This window comes from Lepidochelys kempii, chromosome 4 (genome assembly GCF_965140265.1).
Source record: "Lepidochelys kempii isolate rLepKem1 chromosome 4, rLepKem1.hap2, whole genome shotgun sequence".
In the NCBI taxonomy this organism is placed as follows: domain Eukaryota; kingdom Metazoa; phylum Chordata; order Testudines; family Cheloniidae; genus Lepidochelys; species Lepidochelys kempii.
Window position 1 is genome coordinate 94,894,353 of NC_133259.1, and position 19,873 is coordinate 94,914,225.

General features: G+C 41.1%; 1 protein-coding gene across 4 annotated transcripts in view; it reads right to left on the bottom strand.

Moving 5' to 3' along the window:
• SLC30A9 (solute carrier family 30 member 9) overlaps positions 1-19,873 on the bottom strand; it is a 57,664-nt gene that overhangs the window by 19,624 nt on the left and 18,167 nt on the right. For all 4 annotated transcript variants that reach the window (XR_012158682.1, XM_073342157.1, XM_073342159.1 and 1 more), the window contains exons 6-14: positions 19,453-19,535; positions 17,441-17,499; positions 16,428-16,495; positions 6,225-6,327; positions 5,713-5,768; positions 4,050-4,185; positions 3,517-3,556; positions 2,596-2,667; positions 2,029-2,136 (exon numbers count right to left, since the gene is read on the bottom strand). Coding sequence is in view for 3 of the 4 variants with exons in the window: in XM_073342157.1 (XP_073198258.1) it covers positions 2,029-2,136; positions 2,596-2,667; positions 3,517-3,556; positions 4,050-4,185; positions 5,713-5,768; positions 6,225-6,327; positions 16,428-16,495; positions 17,441-17,499; positions 19,453-19,535 (725 nt within the window). In the remaining variant the exon portion in view is untranslated. The remainder of the gene's footprint in view (positions 1-2,028; positions 2,137-2,595; positions 2,668-3,516; positions 3,557-4,049; positions 4,186-5,712; positions 5,769-6,224; positions 6,328-16,427; positions 16,496-17,440; positions 17,500-19,452; positions 19,536-19,873) is intronic.

The following is a 19,873-nucleotide window of genomic DNA, read 5'->3' on the forward strand; positions in this document are numbered from 1 at the left end:
AGGCTATTGGATCTCTCTGACTCTTGCATGGTGGGGAAGCGAGAGTTACAATGCAGAGAATGCACACACCCTCCTTAACACAGTTTCGTTCTGCAGCCCTTGTACAGGGCCACAAAATCTGTTGTTATGCAGACCATTCTATTTTCCTCACCTGTTTTGGCAGATGAGGAGTATTAAGGTTACCATGTATCTTTGGGGCTAAAGTCATAACTTCAAAGCTACATCTTTGGGGAAGGGAATAGGATTTCCTCCCTAAACCTCCCCTTCATGCAGAGCAAAACAGTGCACAGCTCAGTAAGAAGGCTGTGCGCAGCTTCTCAGAATATGAGTTTATGTAACCAGACTAGAGAGAAAGTGATTTACATATTTACTACGATAGATTCTCTTTTAATAAAAAGATTCAACTACAACTTGGGTTAACTCGAATCCAGTTAAAAGGAAATGACCCATCATACAAACTTTAAAGTCTTTAAAGTCAAACTTTAAAGTCTGCAAGTGGTCCCACTGGCTTCAATGCAACTACTGGAGTGAGTAAGAGTGTGAATGACTTAAGCCCTCAAGTCTTCAGAACAGGAAGGCCAATCCATATGATCCTTCAGTAGCATTATTAGAGTTGTTTCAAGCTATAATCTCACCAATAACAGTGGTTTGAAAAAAGGCATTCAAATATCTCCTAATTTCAAATAGCTTCAAATCAATATACTTGAAATCAGATTAGAGAGTAATATACAACTGTGGAAGCTCACCACAGTAAAAGCTTCCTCCAAAAGATCTGCAAAGGGGCAGAGATTTTCATTAAAATATACTGCTAGAAAATCACTCAGATTCATCAGTTCTGACAGATTTTAATGCAAGCTTTTTTAAAGCAATATGAAATGTAAGTGAATGCCATCAAAGAGACAAACAGCATTATTGCAGGAATGGGTTGAAAAGCAGATGTATGTATAACCTTGGGGGCACCACTCTGCATAAACTGAAGCTTATGTAGTGCTATCATTAAGGCTACGATTATGTCACAGAGGTGGCAGAAGTCATGGAATCCCCGACTTCTGTGACACTGGGGGCCCCCACCGCTGACCAGCCGCCGTGTAGTGTGAAAAACTGCTGACTGAATGTGCTACTTAGGGTGTACTGAGCATGCTCAGTAACATCTGCTGAAGACAGTAGTGGGGGATTCCTGTAGCAGCCCAGGCGACCCCCATAACTGACCGGCCGCCAGCGGGGGCCCTTGAGTAACCCAGCTGCTGCCACCACTGGTAGGATCCCCCTTGCAGCTGCTTTGCCATCACAAGCAGCCGGTCCCCACCCCCGCTGCAGGCAGAAGGATCCCAGAGCTACTCAGCGGCCACTAGAAGGGGCCCCCCACAGCTCCACAGCTGCCACTGGCGGTGGTAGAGGGACCCCCCCACAGTTGACCAGCCACCACTGTCAGCAAGGACCCCTGAGCTACCAGCCACTGCCGCCAGGAACAGAGGGACCCCGGAGCTGCTCAGTGGCTGCTGGAAAGGATCCCACACAGCTCCGGCCCCAACTCTGCAGAGCAATGGGGACCCTGCAGCTCCCAGCTGCTGCTGACAGGGGAGGGCCAGGTTGCTGGACCCTCCTCCCTCCCCATTTTGACAGGAATGTTTTTAGTAAAAGTCAGGGACAGGTCACAACTTTTGTGATTTTTTTGTTTCTTGCCTGTGATCTGTCCCTGACTTTTACTAAAAATATCCACAACAAAATCATAGCCTTAGTTATCATATACCAATCATATATCATACAATAGTGTAGTTTATAAATGACTAATCAGTGGATTAAAATATTTAAAATGGATGATGTCAAAAGTGAAATTTTTCTTTTCTTATCAACTGACTTTATAGAGTTGGAAGATGGGGAGAGTCCCATAATCCAAATGAAAAAGGTGCATACATACATTTAAAGCAATTAACAAAGGGAGTCAAAAGGTATGGTCATACCATTATACAAAACAGGAGGATATTGTCTCAAATTGAGTCAGCCCCAATTTAAGATGGAGTTTTTTACCTGTTAAAGAAGTCAGACCCATGCAAGTAGCAGCTAACGTCACACCCAAAACTGCTGCAGCATCCTCCAACAACACCACATTTGTACTGGGATCACGACTCTGTCTGACTGAATATTTAATAAAAAATTACACGAATGCTGAAATCTTAGCTTTGTTACATCATTCACAGTGTTTTGTAAACAGTTCTAATTCTAATATAAAAAAATATATTTACACGTATGTAAAAACCTATACTTTACAGCTAAACTCTTCCATAAGTGTTCACAAATACATATAATACAGTGTACACCAATTAAGGAAGCTTGTCCAGAAGATGTGTAAAACTAATGGGAAATGTATATTGCAAAATGCAACAACATTAATACTCAAATCTCTAAGTAGTATTAAATAAGGCAATAAGTATATTTTACAAACTGGGTGAAAACCTGTTACTAGCATTCATAATCATATGACTCATGCAAAACAAGAGAAACAGGTAATTATACTGTTCTTATTTGTATGCAAATTCAGGTAATAAATCCTATTTTAAATAACGACACATGCCATACTGATATGAAGAGACATACCATATTGATAAAATGACAGACCCTTGGCCTGGGCACTCCTTCGAATTTCATTTATAGCAACAAGAAGTGTAGCTGAAACAAAAGTAATACTGTTGCTGAAAATGGTTAGAGGCAAAGTGACCAACTTTCTACTATACGAAGTGGAAGAGAAACTCTTGCTCATATCATAGCAAACTAATTATGATGTTCCTACCAACCATATCGGCAACAAAATTTCTTTGGTAAATAAGACCCATGAAGTACAGTGATAAACAAGTTTTACACATACAGAGTACAGTACAATAATTTCTTCCTAGAAATACAATGAAAATTGTAATATTCTGAATTTAAAAATTATTTTTTCATGTTTCAAATGTGAGAATTCAAGAATTCTAATCTTATAGCTACACAGCACATAATATCCCAAAACAATCGTTTTATTAAGCAAATCAATATAATATTACAAGTGATTGTCACCAGGAAAGTTTTCTGGCCATCAGTATTGTGAGCAGTGGCAATTCATAAAGAGAAGCCCTACCCATACACTCTTCTCTACACACAAGCCAACCCACTGATGAATACTACTGTCACATAACGGCAAATGGCTTGCTTTTTCAGATTGTGCACCAGACATTCTTATATGTATTTTTCACATCCTATAAGATGACTATAGACCTAGAATATACATACACACACAGACACACACCACATTATATTAGTTTCCTTCCTTTGCCTGAAGCAGAAGATTAAATAGAACACAAGTAAATTAAAAGCAATGAAAAAGTTTTCCAGGATGTCAAACATCAATGCAATTGTGAACAACAGAGCTCAAAACTTTGCAGTTCTGTAAGCAAAAACTTAATAAACTATCACCACAGACTGCTGAGCTTGCATTATCAGCTTATGAATAAAGCAACACAAATATTTCATGACACTGCATACCTCCTTCAGACACCAGTGATCCTGCTAAGATACAATATGCCTGTAAGTATAAAAAAAAATTTGACTAGTATTTTATTATTTGAATGTATATAGCTTCACGTTTATATAGAAGCTTTCATCCCAAAATCTCCAAAAGAACTTTACATACAAGAATCACTTTACCCACAACTGCAATGCTGCATCTCTAGGTGGCAGACAGAAGACTGAACAACCAACCAGATTATAATGCACTACCCAGTATAAGGAGAGAGAGGGAAATTTTTGGCTAAGGACACCAGGACAACCCCATATTCTTAAAAAATGGACTAAAGTATCAGTGTCAATGCAAAGCAGAGAGGAAATTGGTTTAAATAACCTCACGCATATACACTGAGTTCCACTGAACATACTACCTCAGATGGCTTGGTTAACCCTGCTAGGATTCAAACTTTTTGTTTCAGGGTGTTGAGGTATTTCAGATACTGAGGTTTCATCACATTAAACCATCCCTACCACCCATAGTTTTAAAATCCAATAGAAAAAAATTGACTTACCCAAAGAAGAGATTCCATGGGCTGAGGATGAAGTAAGCCTATGATTCCATGATACCAGGAAAGTCCGGCACCCATCATGAAAATGCCAACCCCACTAATTAGGGAGGCAATATAGCGCATATTTGTGAAGCCATACCTGGGTGAAAACAAAAAGTGGCTTAGGAAAAGATGCCTGCCACTTTAAAAATATATTCAGATGCTTGATGATAAAGGATAAACTAGAGCTCCTGATAGCTAATTAAAATATAGTTGCTAAAATCAAATCTAATCCAAGAAAATACTGATGGAAAAGGACATCCAGTTTCTTTAAAATATATATAAAACAATGTAAATGTTATTTAATTTCGATATTTTTCTAATCCTTTCTCCACACAGGCTACTTAGATTTAGTTGTATTACTTTAATATTATGTACCATGGCTATATTAATGAAATTATATTTAATTTTTTTTTAATTCATTCAGGTATTTAAAGAATGGGCTAACATTTACACTGCCTTGCAATGCTGCTTCTAATTGAAATCTTCATGTGCAGTCAGTCTACAAATTTCATTTTCTTTAAATTAATACCGTAAAAAACTTAATAGTTCAGCTGACTGCAAATCCCCAATGTTTGCAGGTTTAAATATTTTTGGTAAAATTAAAATGACATCGTAATAATACATTATTGTGTTAAATGCCACTCCTGCTTAGCAGCATTGCAAAAGAGATGACGGTGCAAGTGAGGGGCATAATTTGAGGGAAAAGGGGATCCTGATTAAAAAAAGGATCTTATTCTGAGATGGCTGAATCTGGTAAACAAACATAAATCAGAAGTCTTAGCTGAAGCTACTTCAGATTCTGAGTTGAAGAAAATTTTGCCTGACTTTGTGAACCCAAACAAGGCAGAATATTTTAATTACTATCCAGGAGGTAACTAGATGACCCTCGGAGGTGAAAATACCTAAAATTTAGGTTGGAACCACAGTATATCTGTAAGACTACTTTAAAATTTACAAAGTAGTAAGAACATAACCTTAAATCCCTTATTAGTATACAAATTAAAACTAGCGTGTTTATGCCAAGAACTTCTTGTTACCATCTCAACAAAGGGTTTCCTTCCTAAAAACAGTGTCTTTTGGGAAGGGGGAAAATGCAGTCTCATTACTACTGTATTGCCCAAATCCTGCCATCCAGACAGGAAAAAAATCAGAACTATGAACAGCATACTGTATAGCTATCTACTGGAAAAGGTGATAGGGCCCATAAAAAGGCATCTTCCTAATAGCAATGAAAATGAAATACAAGTTTCAAAGCTTACAATGTCAAAACAACATGCCAAGTCATGACCATTTAGAACTCTTGAAATTTGGTAAGAAAAATGTGGCTTCCTATTACTTCTACTGTAAAACTGGAAGTTATTCATTTCAGTTTAGAAAAAATGAAAACACTGGATATACATACGAGTACCACTATTTTACTTAAAATAATTCAAGTTGTCTGGATTAATATGGTGGAACAAAAAGGAAAAAAACTATGGTTCATCTCCTATTCAGAAACTACAGCAGATCCTTTAAATAAAAAGAGGGTTGCACACAAGAAATAAAAGATTTTAAGCCCATATATAATTATTGAAACGTAATTATTTATTCCACAAGATACATTCAGTAAAGACAATGGCCTTACGGATGACTTGGGTCTGGTGTCCTTGCAGACTGACTGATGCCCAATGCTAGCAAAGCCTGCATAATGCAAAGGAAAAACACATCTGTAGGAAGTCTTAAAAACTTTGAGACTAGTTCTAACTTTAAAGAATATGATTAAATAAAATTAGATCCAACTTGCTGATTTTTCATATGTAGCATTAGAAACAAAAACACATTAGCTCAAATTACAGTAATTTCACAAGAAACATCCACTCCCAGACAGGACAATGTCATCCAAAACTAATTCACATAAATCTGATTAGTTCTAGCTGCAAGAAGTTTAAAGCAACAATTTAAACAGAAGTTAAGAACATGTTTAATATAATAGTATAAATATTTTTGTAGCATTCTCCACTTGGGTGTAATCAGGAAACAAAGGCTGTTTAATCTAAAAAAAAAAAACAAAAAAAAACTGTCCGAACAGAAGTTTATGAATAAACTATAGAAGTTTATATAACTTCTATATAAAGAAGCAATAGAAGCACTACTCACCTGGTTGCAAGTGTCTGCTAAAGAATGTATAGCTTCTGAAAACATGCTTGCAGAACCCGTGTAAACCCATGCGAGTAGTTTAAAGAAAAAATTCAACCCATTTCTAAGATTGGAGAGAGAAGAAAGCTGAATTAGCAATATTATATGAAAATTAACATTCAGTATTTTAAATCATCACAGTGAAATCAAAGACATTTTGTACAACCATATGTTACCATCAGCAAATAAGGAAACTAAATTTCACCAAAAGTCAATTTATCAGTGATTAGTAAATATAGTGAATGTGTACACATCTTCTGCAATATTTACTAGATTAAAAACATTTTCAATTAAGTGGAGTATATAGGAATATACAGCTAGGATTTTTGAAAAACACGACTTTTAAAGTAGTTGCATATCATAAGCTATACTTTTGCAAGTTGCAATCTTTTGCCCTCACCTTCAAGACACTGCACAACTACTTCCCAATTTATAAATGTCAGATCTTTTAGTCCAGTGGTTTTCAAACTTTTTTTCCTGGCGACACAGTTGAAGAAAACTGTTTATGCCGATGACCTAACGGAGCTGGGGCAGAGGGGTTTGGGAGGGGCTCAGGGCTGGGGCAGAGGGTTGGGGTGCGGTAGTGAGGGCTGCAAGGTTGGACCAGAGATGAGGGGTTTGGGGTGCAGGAGGGGCTCTGAGTTTGGGGGGCAGGCTCAGGGCTGGGGCAGGACTTACCTTGGGCGGCTCCCAGTCAGTGGTGCCATGGGGGTGCTAAGGTAGGCTTCCTGACTCTCCTTGCACCGCGGACCGCGTTGCGCCCCAGAAGCAGCCAGCAGCAGGTCCTTCTCCTAAGCGGAGACATGCAAGCAGCTCCACACGGCTCTCACCCACAGGCACCGTCCCCCAACCCCCGCTCCCATTGGCTGGGAGCCGGTGCTCGGGGTGGGGGCAACGCAGAGCCCCATGGCCCCCCCTGCCTAGGAGCCAGACCTGCTGCTGACTGCTTCCGGGGCGCAGCGTGGTGTCAGAACAGGTAGGGACTAGCCTGCCTTAGCCGGACAGCACCACCGACTGGACTTTTTAACGGCCCGGTTGGTGGTGCTGACCAGAGCTGCTGCAACGCAGTGCCTTACGTTCCGCGACCCAGCAGTTTGAAAACCACTGTTTTAGTCCATCCTTAACACAGTGGCACATGCCTCAGCAATCTCTTTTTCTTTCTTTCTTTCTTTCTCCCTCCCTCTTATATTTGTGCGCCTTCTTGTATAAAGCCCTCCTTCAATCTCAGTGTGCCAGCTGTAACCTCACAGTCTCATAAGTTCCGTCCAAGATACAAAGGGGTGGTTGGGGGAGAAAAAATATTACATTAGGAAGAAAAAATTAAATGAACACCTCCCCTCTGAGTGTCCCAGGGTGCTTTGTCTTTCTAAAGATGCTTTCTAGATTACAAGCTCTCTCGGGCAAGCACCATGTTGATATTTGTGTCTTCTATGGACCAGAGTGCAGCAGTTAATAACAACAGTAGTATAATGGTTGGCAAGTGTATTTCTAAAATATAAGCTTCTTTCTAAAACGTATTATTTAGTTCAACCACTAGCTGTTGGAGACACTGGGTGAAATTCTATGCTCTGTGTTATACAGTCAATCAGACTAAAGGGTCATAACGGTCCCTTCTAGTGTTACAACTTCTTAAATTACTGGTAATGAAAAACGTTCAAAATTGGAATTCTCAAAACGACACTGCCATGTGGGCTTTTTAATCCTTTATAAACAAAAAAGTTAATGGAATGCTATAGCTATGGTTTTTTAACAAACAAAAACCAAGACATTGATTATTATATTTCCTTCTGAAACCATAAATCTGCCTTTTGGACATAGACAGGATTGCACATACCACTGAATATGATGCTAATTTTAAGGCCTTATCTAAGGAATTCCTAAGGTGCCTATCATCTTGTTATTTAAGCGCTAAATAAATTTTCTTCTATAGTGCTTTTTATTCAAAGATTTCAATATGCTTTACAAACATTAATTTAGTCTCAGCAGCCCACAGATTAAGGAAGTATTATTCCACATTTTACAGATGGGAAGACCGACAGATTAATAAATAACCCAGAGTCACAGAGGAAACCTGTAGCAAAAGTGAAAAGAATTAAGTTCTCCTGGCTTCCAGTCCTATGTTTAATTACAAGGCTGTTCTTCCTATCCATAGTGCAACACAGTTTTAGCACTAATGAGCAATGCAAACAAATTGCTGTAGGAATCATGACCACATTTTCCTGACTTCTTGTAGCAATGTAATTTTTTGCATTTAAAGAAAAAAGGAGCTAATCTATTTATCTGAAGATGTAGTAAAGCTGCAGGATTCCTGCCTTCTAAGATGACACAGGAGTCCCACCAGTATTGATGACATTTTACTGCACTACTCCAAATTCCAGGTTTGGAACGTCTGTGAGGACACAAAAAGAAAAGGAGTACTTGTGGCACCTTAGAGACTAACCAATTTATTTGAGCATAAGCTTTCGTGAGCTACAGCTCACTTCATCATTAGCTCACGAAAGCTTATGCTCAAATAAATTGGTCAGTCTCTAAGGTGCCACAAGTACTCCTTTTCTTTTTGCGAATAGAGACTAACACGGCTGTTACTCTGAAACCTGTGAGGACACAATACATTTGAGGACTATGCAAAAATCTGCATCCAAATTTGAGATGTCAGCGCCCAGCATAATAGCTAAACCTTTTCCTCAAATGTAAAATGCTTTGAGATCTACTTGTGAAAAGAGCTACATAAGATCTAGGTATTATTGTGCTGTCTGGGTTACAGACAGTAAACACAGAGCAGGGAGATTCAGAGAGCTACTCGTTAAAGATCTGCATGACAAAGCACAAGTAGACTAAGGAGCCATTGCAACCCTAAAAGCATCATTATGCCAGAAGGAAAGGAGCTCCCTGGTATCTAACTGTGAGTTTCAGCTGACCTGACCAATTCAGTGTACCCCAATTCACCACTGTTATAATCTATATCTCAGAGATGCCATTAGAGATGTAAAATGTTAACCAGTAAGCATGAGTCTTACTGGTTAACCCATCTTAACCATTAACAGCTGCACCGGCCAGCAGGAGCAGCCCCAGCCGCTTAAACGGTAAACCGTTTAAATTAAATATTTTTAAATAAACGGTTAACTTTTTAAATGGTATTTACATCCCTAGATGTTATGTAATGTGTCACTGGAAAACTAAACTCATTTATCATACATACATCACACAAGAATATTAATGATCAACCCACAAAAGGATTACATGGATGTGTATGACTGAAATGCATTTAAACCATGCATGTCAGAGGGATTTGATCAACGGGTTTTTTCCAGCCAAAGGAATGTGGTTCCGGCTGCCTGAATGTGTCTCCCATGTAAATTGAGAAAGATGTGACGAAAGACAAAGAAAGGAACATTTGCATGCCAGGCAAACAAAGCCATCAGGAGGGCAAGAGGGGAAAATGTGATCATTTATAGAGCCCTGTGTAGATACAAAATTTGTATCCGCATCCAATCCGCAAACATGGTCCACGGATATCCGCAGATTTGCATGGCTGTAATCATTTAACAATCTCAAGGGGAGAAGAGGGGATGAAGACTGCATCCTCAGGAAGCCTTCCTATCTTTTGAAACAGGGACAATGAACTTTGAGAGAGAGACTTTTAAAGGTTTACTGGACTATAAAGACATGGGCAGAGAACCCTTAAGTTATCCTTCACCTGAGGAGACAAGCATCTTGGGTTCTGTGAGGATCCTGTCTAAGAGCTAGTCAGCCATTGCTGGAAAAGGAAGACTGGTGAGGAAACTTCCTTAAACAAAGACTGTAGCTTGTTAAGTTATGTCTTAGGCAGTAAAAAGAGTGTTTTAACTTTTTTTGTTTGTAACCCTTTATCTTTATCTCTTATACTTGAACTCACTTAAAACATCTCTTTTGATAGAATAAATTTGTTTTACATTTTATCTAACCCAGCAGTTTTCAACCGGGGGTCCGTGGCCCCCTGGGGGTCCATGAGCCCTTTCAAGGGGGCTGTGAAGCCCTGCAGCTGAAGCCCTGATCCCTGGCACCCCCACGGGGCTGAAGCCGGAAGGCATGGGGTTGAAGCCCTGATCCCCAGCGCCCTCCATGGGGCTGAAGCCAGGAGGCACGGGCCTGAAGCCCAGAACCCCAAGCTGAGCCCATGGGCAGCGTTGGGGACATGGAGGGCATTGCCCCCCACCAAAACTGCAGCACAAGAACAAGGCAGTGCTGGGGGCAGCTCCACACCTCCTCTCCATCTCCTCTCCTAGGTCGGAGGCGGGAAGTGGGAGCTGGACAGTGCAGGGCAGCTGCTGCTCTGGCTGGTGCCACGGAACAGGCAGATGAGGCATTCCCTCATCTCCTGCTGGTGCCCCAGATTGAAGTTGCTCCTCAGCTCCCAGCCCCTTTGCTCCCTCAGAGGCAGCTGGTAAGAGCCCCTTGGGGTGGGGAGACCCAGCTCCATGGCTGGTAGACCCCTCTAGAAACAGGGGCCGCAGTGGAGCCCTCCTAGCACATAGCCCCAGCTACCCCCTCCCTGCACACTGAGCTACCCTCCTGCCTGCACACAGCCCCAGCTACCCTTCTCCCTGCAACATGAACTACACCCTGCCTGCATACAACCCCTAGCCACCCCCTTCCCTGCTCCTATAGCCACCCCATGTACACAAAGCCCAAGTTACCCCGTTCCTGCACCTTCAGCTACCCCATCTGCACACAGCCCCTAACCATCCCCTCCCTGCACCCTGAGCTACCCCATGTGCACACAGTCCCAGCTACCCCGTCCCTACCCCCTAAGCTGTTTTCAAACTTTTTGAGCTAAGCCCCCCTCCCGTGAGTTATAATTTTTGGTTGCACTCCCCCACCCCCACCCCAACCCAGACAAATTGGGTGGCCTGCTGAGGTGAGTCAGGGGGTGAAGGTGGCACTCCCTCCCTGGACTCCACTGTGTGGAGGTGGCTCGAGCCCCACTGGCCCCTGCTCCCCCCGCCCAAAATAGAAGTCAAACTACACCACCAGTTTTGGGTTGTGTTTGCCCTATTTCTCAGCAGTTCGGCCTGAATTTGGCATCTTCAGCTGTGACTCACTAAGGCACGGTTAAACTACTGTTTCTGTCTCTTTAAAGGAGCGGCAAACTCAGCTTCTGAGTGTGTTCCAGGAGAGGGCTGGACACTGCAGGGAGACTGTTTGGGGGAAATTCAGACTGTGGGTGTGTTGGGGTCACTCTGCAAACAGTAATTGGGTGGTGGAAGCCAGGGTGTAACCTGCATGCTTGTGTGTTGGCTGTTGGTGTCTAGACTGAGAGCCACAGCAGGATAGCATTTAGGGCACCCAGAGCTGAAGTATAGGCAGTGACAACCCTTTACTGGTCTGGGTTGAACCCCAAAACGTCACCAACATCAAGAACTGTCTGGTGTTTGTATGGCTATCCAGATCCATGTGCACTTAGCTAGAAAGCCACACAAACTATAAGAAAAACAAGGTACAACACCACTGGCTTTCATTTGTTCATGATTTGTTTCTCAGTCTTTTAAAACTCCATAAAGTACTATACCAAGTACATGGCAAACAATCTTAAACACAAACTGCAATTTTAAATAATGCATCTGAACATTTTTAAATGAAAAATTGTGTTTTTCAGTGCAGTGATAATATGAAAATGGTACAACACAATTCCTTCAATCTTTCCAATATAAACTTCTAGAATGAGAACACACATGATAAATTTCATCCCAATTGGTAAGATTTTGGAAAAGTTTAGTATAAACCACTGTAAACATTATTTTAGAAAGTGCCATCTCAACCGTAACAGTATTAGCCTGACAGTATAATACCCTCTACAAAGCCAGATAATGAAAAATGTATTTCCCTAATATTGTTCTTTTCTATTAGGCAAATATTGATTTTTCTCCCCATGTTTCTCAAACAGAGCTTGAAATACAGCTTTTGTTTGCTGTGATTTTGCACAGATATAATCTGCTGTTAGAGGTCTAGGAATGTAGTTGCACTGCGTTCTCTCAGCTGGTTCTCCCACAAAGTAAAATATTACATTGGGGCAGAGCAATCTCTGTAGGGAATGCAACACATCAGTCCGTTTGGGGGTGAGGGGCAGAGTTTGCTCTTGTCAAGTAAGACAGGGCTTGCCCCCAAATACAGTAACTCCTCACTTAACGTTGTAGTTATGTTCCTGAAAAAATGCGATTTTAAGTGAAACGATGTTAAGTGAATCCAATTTCCCCATAAGAATGAATGTAAATGGTGGCGGGGGGTTGTTGGACCATATTAAAGAAGTTCTGTATTAAAATCAGAAATGAGTTTGAGTCCCCATAGTTTAAATTCCAGGGTATTACTAATTAAGAGATCTCTTGGTTTTTGGTACTGTTTCTCTCTCTCTATGCGTGAAACTTGCAAGCTGCTAATTGCGTTAGTACATTCTAAGACAGAGTCTGTTCTCAAAGCAATTCACACAGAGAGAGACTCAAAGCAATACTCTGTAACAACAGAAACAGCACCCAGAGACTCCCCGCCCTTTTGTTGTATTAACAATTGTGATTAAAATAGAGATAGAGGATGTATGTGGATGGATGCTTGGTGTGGATAATAACTGAATGATCAGGGAGGTGCCAGCCTAAGAATCCAGTGTCCATCGGCTGAAGAAGGCATCAAGTGGAAATAACCAGAGGACCCCTGGTGGGCAGACTGGAATCCACCCAGAAGCCTCAAGAATGGGAGAACCAAAGAACAAGATAACATCTGGCAGCACGGAGCTGTCAGGAATGTGCCATCTGCTGATTGATTCGGCAACAGCATGATGAAGCAATTCCCATAGACTGGCATAGGAAGAAAATCCTATAAAAATGGACTCTAGAAAGTGAGAACTTTGGGGTCTGATTCTGCAAACCAACTTCCAGGAGCATCAGATGAGCATCTGACAAGGCCCTGCTCCCTCCTCATGTCCAGGCCACCTGGCCAGTGGCTTGGCATGAGCAACTCTAAGGCTGGTAACTATGATAACAACCTTGCAGAACCTGTGTGTGTGTGCGTTTGTATGAATGAATGTGTGAATAAATATGAGATTGAATGGAATGTTATAGCTATAACTAACTGCTTACTATGATTCTTTCTGTATACACAATAAATGTGGTATTTTGCCTTTTCCCCTTTAATAAGATCCTGCTGGTTTTTATTTTATTGGTATAACAGGGTTAGGTTCCAGGGAAATTTTTTTTTGCTAGACAGTACAGTACTATAGTTGGGAGGTGCCCCCGCCTTACCCCACGCAGGCACAGCCCACTGGCACTGGAGACAATGAGGCACGCAAGGAGGCTGAAGGTGCTGTAGGCTAGGAGAAGCATGTTGCACAGCAGCAGTTTCCCCTACTCTGCAAGCACGGGGCGTGGGGGGGCCTCAACCCTCGGCCCGCCTACTCCACCCCTTCCCCCAAGCCTCCACACTTAACCTGCCTCTTCTCCCCCCCGCTTTACTCCACATGCCGAGTCCTCGCTCCTCCCCCCTCCCTCCTCTGCCTCCTGCCCGCAGCAATCAGCTGGCTTGTGGCATTCAGGAGGGAGGGGGAAGGAGCGAGGACATGGCACGCAGGCTCCCCCTCCCTCCCCTGCCTCCTGAACGCTGCAAGCCAGCTAATTACCACGGGCAGGAGGCAGGGGAAGCTGCACGCTGCATCCGCCCTCCTGCCCAAGGCAATCAGCTAGCTTGCGATGTTCAGGGGGCACGAGGAAGAAGTGAGGACGCGGCGTGCAGCCTCCCCGCTCCCTCCCGTGGCAATCACCTGCTTTGCGGCATTCAAGATGCAGGGGAGAGGAGGGGAGCCTGCGCGCCGCGTCCTCGCTCCTCCCTCCTGAATGCCGCAAGACAGCTGATTGCCGCAGGAGAGCGCTGATCTGCGGGGTCTACTGGAGGGCAGGGGGCACTGTGGGGCAGGGGGAGCGTAGGGGAGCTGATAGGGGGGCTGCCAGCTGTGGACAAAGCAGGCAGCCAAACAACGTTATAGCGAAGCATTGCACAACTTTAAATGGAGCATGTTCAGTAATTGAGCAGGGACGTAAGATCAAAACAACGTTAAGCAAGAGGAAGTTAAGTGGGGAGTTACTGTATTGCTGAATCTCAGAGATCCATGCTGAGGACATGTAGGAGGACAGGGCCCATTACATGGAAGCCCTGTGCCTCTGCATTGATTCTGGTTCCTGGCACCCCACCACCCAAGTCCCTGACAAACTACCAGGCTCTCCCACTAGCCACTGCAGCTCTCGTAACGCCCGGAAAGAGCGCCACATAAGAGATAAGAGCCTGTTACTCAATTATCCTCTCAGGGATTCTCTGCAGGGCTGCAGAAGGGAGGATGCATGTCATCCTAACAACTGCCCCCGCCTGGCAGGTATCCATCCCTTCCACCCCACTGCAGACCCCTAATCTGCAGAGGGGTTCCCTTGAGGTCATGAGTGCCATGATCGTGGCTGTGCCCAATTCCAAGGAGGAAGGGCAAGATTTGTACATGATTTCCTGATGCAGGAAAGAAAAAGGAAGGGTGCATAATACAGGCCACTCTTTCCCCCCGTACACACACAGTAGTGGTTATTGTACATTTATTTAACAGAGCAAACTCGAGGCTCAGATTAATTAATAATAGAATCTCTTGAATGATAGAGAAGAGCTATTTTCAGTGAAGTTACTTTCCTGATCCTTTTTTCTCCCTGAACAAAAAGCAGAAGGAGCTGTAAACAAATTCAGGGATACTTCCCATCAAATTGCAGCTTTTTCTCTTGGGGTTATAAATTACTGTTTTCTTAATAGTTCCTGCTATTTTGCTCATGTATTACCTTCCACTGGATCTGAGGAAAGAGTCACACTTTTTAGAAAAATGAAGTGAATCAGTTTAAAAGATCCACTGTGCTCATCTAAAAAGTTTTATTCTTCAGCGTGGTTGTCTTTTCTTTTTTTTTTTTTTTTGATTAGAAATATTCAGTCTTCACTTCCTTGTCTTGTGGGTAAACTCTGTAGAAAACTAGTGATAGTTTTCAGTCAGGTTTATTTAAAGGTAGGATTTCTGTTTGTTTCACTTAACTCAAACTCCTGACAAATACTTGAAGAAGAAATCATCTTTGTGAAAAATTTAACACTCCTCCCCTTCTACTGATGGGGACCTTAAGGAAACTCTCCAGCAAAAGCAGAAAAGTTAACCCTTTGACATTTTTCAAGTTCACAAACAAAACAAAAATAAACTTGTTTCAAAATACATGAAGCTCTCTTTATACATCATACAAGAGCAGGAACGAGCATGAGCTATAAAAAGTGTTTGCCTATGCCATTCACCTTCAAGAATTTTGGTTGCTGTTTTAATCATTAATTGTCTAGCTGACCAGGTTCGAAAGTCTAGCCTTTCTTTGATCAAAGATGGAAGAAGTCTCTCTAATCTCTAAATATAGATGAATGTACTCCTCAAAGGAGCCTAACCTCTGTTTGTCAAGACATACAAATAAATCTATTAATTTCAACTAAGATTTGAGTCTACAGACTAAACTCTCTCTCTCTCTCTCTCTCTGGAGAGAGAAGAATTTTGCTAAATTCTTACTATCAACAGGATGATCCATTACAGATTATGTACATTGGAAAGTAATGTTTTTAAAAACAAATACTGCACTTACTTTGATAAGAGTTTTTTTTTTTACATTTATAATACTCCACAGAATATTAAAGCTGTACTGTAGCATCTCCTAAAGATAATTAAATCTTAATGAAACCTAACTGCTGTAGTTTGTTTTATTATTTTACGGAGAAAGAGGAGTGAAACTAATGTTTTAGCTGCTTTTCAGGTTTGCTTTATTATTACATTATCAGTGGCTTCAATGAGAGCTGCTGAAGTCTCAGCACTTTGGAAAGTCATGCCATTTATTTAACGAAATGCCTAAAAATGGACGTGGAGCCTAATTTTAGGCACCCATTTAAAAAAAAATCTGCCCAGGATTTCTGTTAAATAAAGGTTGTTTTCTGGGTCACATTGCTGCAGCAATGGGGGCTCTTCAGCAAATTTTATAGCTGCAGAATTGCAGAGAACACTAGGACCTGTAACTCAAATATACAGACTATTTCCATTTCTAGGATATACAATTTTTTACTCTTGCATTTACAAAACATTTATTTTTTCAAACTTACATGCAAATAGCAACCATCACCACCTTTCCTGGTCCTTTGAGCAACATAGTGCCTGTGCTGGAGCGTGGCTATGTACAGAAATGAGAGAATACTAAAATAAATTGCTAAACTGAAACAATGAAGTAGTAATATAACTAAATCCAGGTTTTATGAAGGGACTAACAGTAGTCTAGTGTACACCACATACACCTAAAATATCATGTAGTACTAGAATCCCTGTAACAGCTGAGGTATAGCTCTGCATAATCCAGTAATTTATCATGGACAGCTCACTAGATTTACAGTTTGGTCTCATGCATAACTAAGATACCTAGTTTTAGTGCAGAAGCTCTCAAACTGTGGTCTGTGGAGCTCTTGGTTATTCACATGATACTGACAACTCCCTTTTCAGCTCAATAGACAGTGTAGGAACAGCTGTAAAGGAGGTTAAGCAAGCATAGCAGCCTCCATGAGGGGCCACTGCAACTATAAATAGAGTGAGGAGAGGAACCAGAGTCCATCAGAAAGAAGTGTCAGGTATCACTCAGCAGGACTGGAGTTAGAAGCTCTCTGAACTAGGTTGCTTAGGGAGAGGGAAGCAAGAAAGCCAAAACAGGCTGAGGAGATTTGTTCAAACAGATGGAGGGAAAATGAAATGGAAAAAATCAACGAATATGATTTTATATAATTAACTTTGTGCATTGTACACATTCAGCAAATTGTCACAGGTCTGGGGTGGAATCACAATGGGACTGTGATTAGATATCTGGCAGAGGAGGAGATCCACAAACCAGCTCTTACAAATGGGCTATACTATGATTATATCAGAATCCATTTAAGTAGTATTTTAAAAGTTTAAGATTCTATTACAATCAGAATGATATAAAACAGATACATTACAGGCCATTTCACCAAAATCTTGTAAGGCCACCTATACTTTTTTTCTCACATTCTTTTTCTCAGAAATATGCTCTAAGCAACCACACATACACCTTAATGGTGATTTTACCAAAGGAATTTAAATGATCTCTTACCTTAGTATCCCCAAGAAAATCTTTGTACTCCTTTAATAGCTTTTGGTTTCTAAATAGATCTGCAATAAGACAACTCTAGTTACACGCAGAACTTAGAAGTTGAAAATAACTTCAGGATTTCAAGATTTTTTTTCTTTACACAACTCAGGTAAGTTTGCTACTGCATATAAATGCATTTATATTAAACAGGCAGATCTGGTCAAATTTAGATTTCTTAAAGGATCTGTTTCTTAACAGTACCCCGGCATAACATGGTAAATACTTAGCATTGGAATTGAAACTGAAAATTATCTTTACCAAAAAGCTGATAGGTGTCTTAGTTGATTCATCACATCTTGAAAAATAATTTAAGTTTAGTGGTGAGAGTCTGTATGTCATCTCTAAGAGGTGCCACACAATCTACAGGCCAGGGAGAAGGGAACTATGGTGGCTCTAAACCAGCTTTGCAGCCTCCCAGTTCTGGGATATTCCACAGCCCCTGACATAACACAGAGAGCCTTGGGGAGGATCTGTATAAATAACAGTCTGCCCCAGTGCTGCCCCACAATCTCCATAGCTCTTTGTGCTATGACTCTGCCCGACATAGCTCTCCTGACTACTGACACATCTCACATGCCAGAGCTTGCAAGAGGGTCCTTGGAAGGTAGCCTTACAGCTGTCTTCCACAGTTGCTGTGCTGAAGGATTTGTCCCCTAGCCAGATCTGGGCTTCTAGAGACCCTCTATCCAGCTCTGTCCCTTTTACCTGAAGTAAAGGGACCAGACCATATGTGAGGATCTCACCCCAGATTATTTCTTCAGCACCCTCAACTTCAGAACCCTTTTTCCTACACTGCTGCTCTGTCACAAATATTATTTGTATTACCATGGCACCTAGGAGCCCTAGCCATGGATCAGAACCCCATTTCACTAAGCACACAAAAGGAGCAAAAAGAGGGTCCCTATCCCAAAGAGTTTACAATCCACGTATAAGACGAGAGAAGAGACTGGTGCAGATGGGAATACAAGGAAATAATGAGACAATACTGGTCAGCCTGATAGGCAATTCCTACTTCAAAAGGACAGTGCTCTAATACAGTAAATGTACACTCGTATCACAGCATGGTACCACTGAGATTTTATTCAGTTTTTACAGTCTCGCTTTCACATTAAGATCTGGAAAGTTTTGTGAGTTGTTAAGCTTTCAGGCTCCAACTTTGCAATATTTGGCTAAAATCCTTAAAAACAGTTTCAATTCTTACGATCTTTACAAACAGTTGCAGACATGTACCCCTCCCTTTCATTGGGACTACACATGTATTAAGTTACAAAGGTGCTATGTGTTTGCAGGATCAGGCCAGCTTTTTCAATGGTAAACTTATTTCTATGAACTACAACAGACCTCTAATTTTAAAATTGCGTACTTGAAACAACCACCTCAACGAATATTGCTTCTGCTATTTTAATAGGCCAGTGCTTCCAACAAGAGAAAAATGGAATCTATTGTAAATATTGAATTGATTGAGTTTTGTTGTAACATTATGAATAAATCTACAATTCTGTTTTAAAGGAAAGAGTGGATCATCAGAATACATACTTTTAAAAGCATTAGACTAAAGTTACAAAAGATAAGGTACCATGAATCAGTAGTTCAAATAGCATAAAACAAATAAAAGGCAAGGCTTGAATTGGTTTTGGTATTTTTGTAAATTCTCACAAAGAAAAAAAAAAAAAAAAAAAAACTTTCCTCAAAACCATTCAGGTTGTTTAACAATAGCTACAAATTAATCCACAAAAGCAAGGATATGTTCAGTTAAGATTAACTCATTTAAACACATCACATACACCTCCTCTGTGTACATTAACAATACACACATTTCTCATGGTCACACTATACCACAAAAACATATGTATGTTAGACACTCATACAAGGGTGAAGTGACTGATGTGTTATTCTCCCACAGGGAAGTATGAAGTTGAAGTTAACAGTGATTGATAAAGCATTTTGTAGACATTTGAAAATCCAACACTTACTTTCTCTGTATTCTATCTCTGCTTCTTTACGTCGTTTTCTCTCTTTAGCAAGAGCCTCCGGGCTTCCCCAAACTTCTAGAGATCTGCACGAAAGTACAAATAATTTGGAAATCCTTTTGATTTCCACACACTATATGTTATAAAACAAAATGCTTTGAATTTCAAGTTTTTGACTACATAACCCAAGCCTTCATTAATACCAGAGTAGCATAATGGCTTATCAATATTTCTTCTGGAAGACATCCATCCAGATTAATCTCACATGATAAGACAGTGTAGGGGGAGAGTTAGATTTCAATTTGGATCTCTACAATGTGACCCTTCAATTTTGCATCCTGTCCCGAGTTACGACGACAACGGAAACATTTAAATGCATTTAGAGAAGGAAAAATATTACTGCCCTTTTCATTATAAAGCTAAC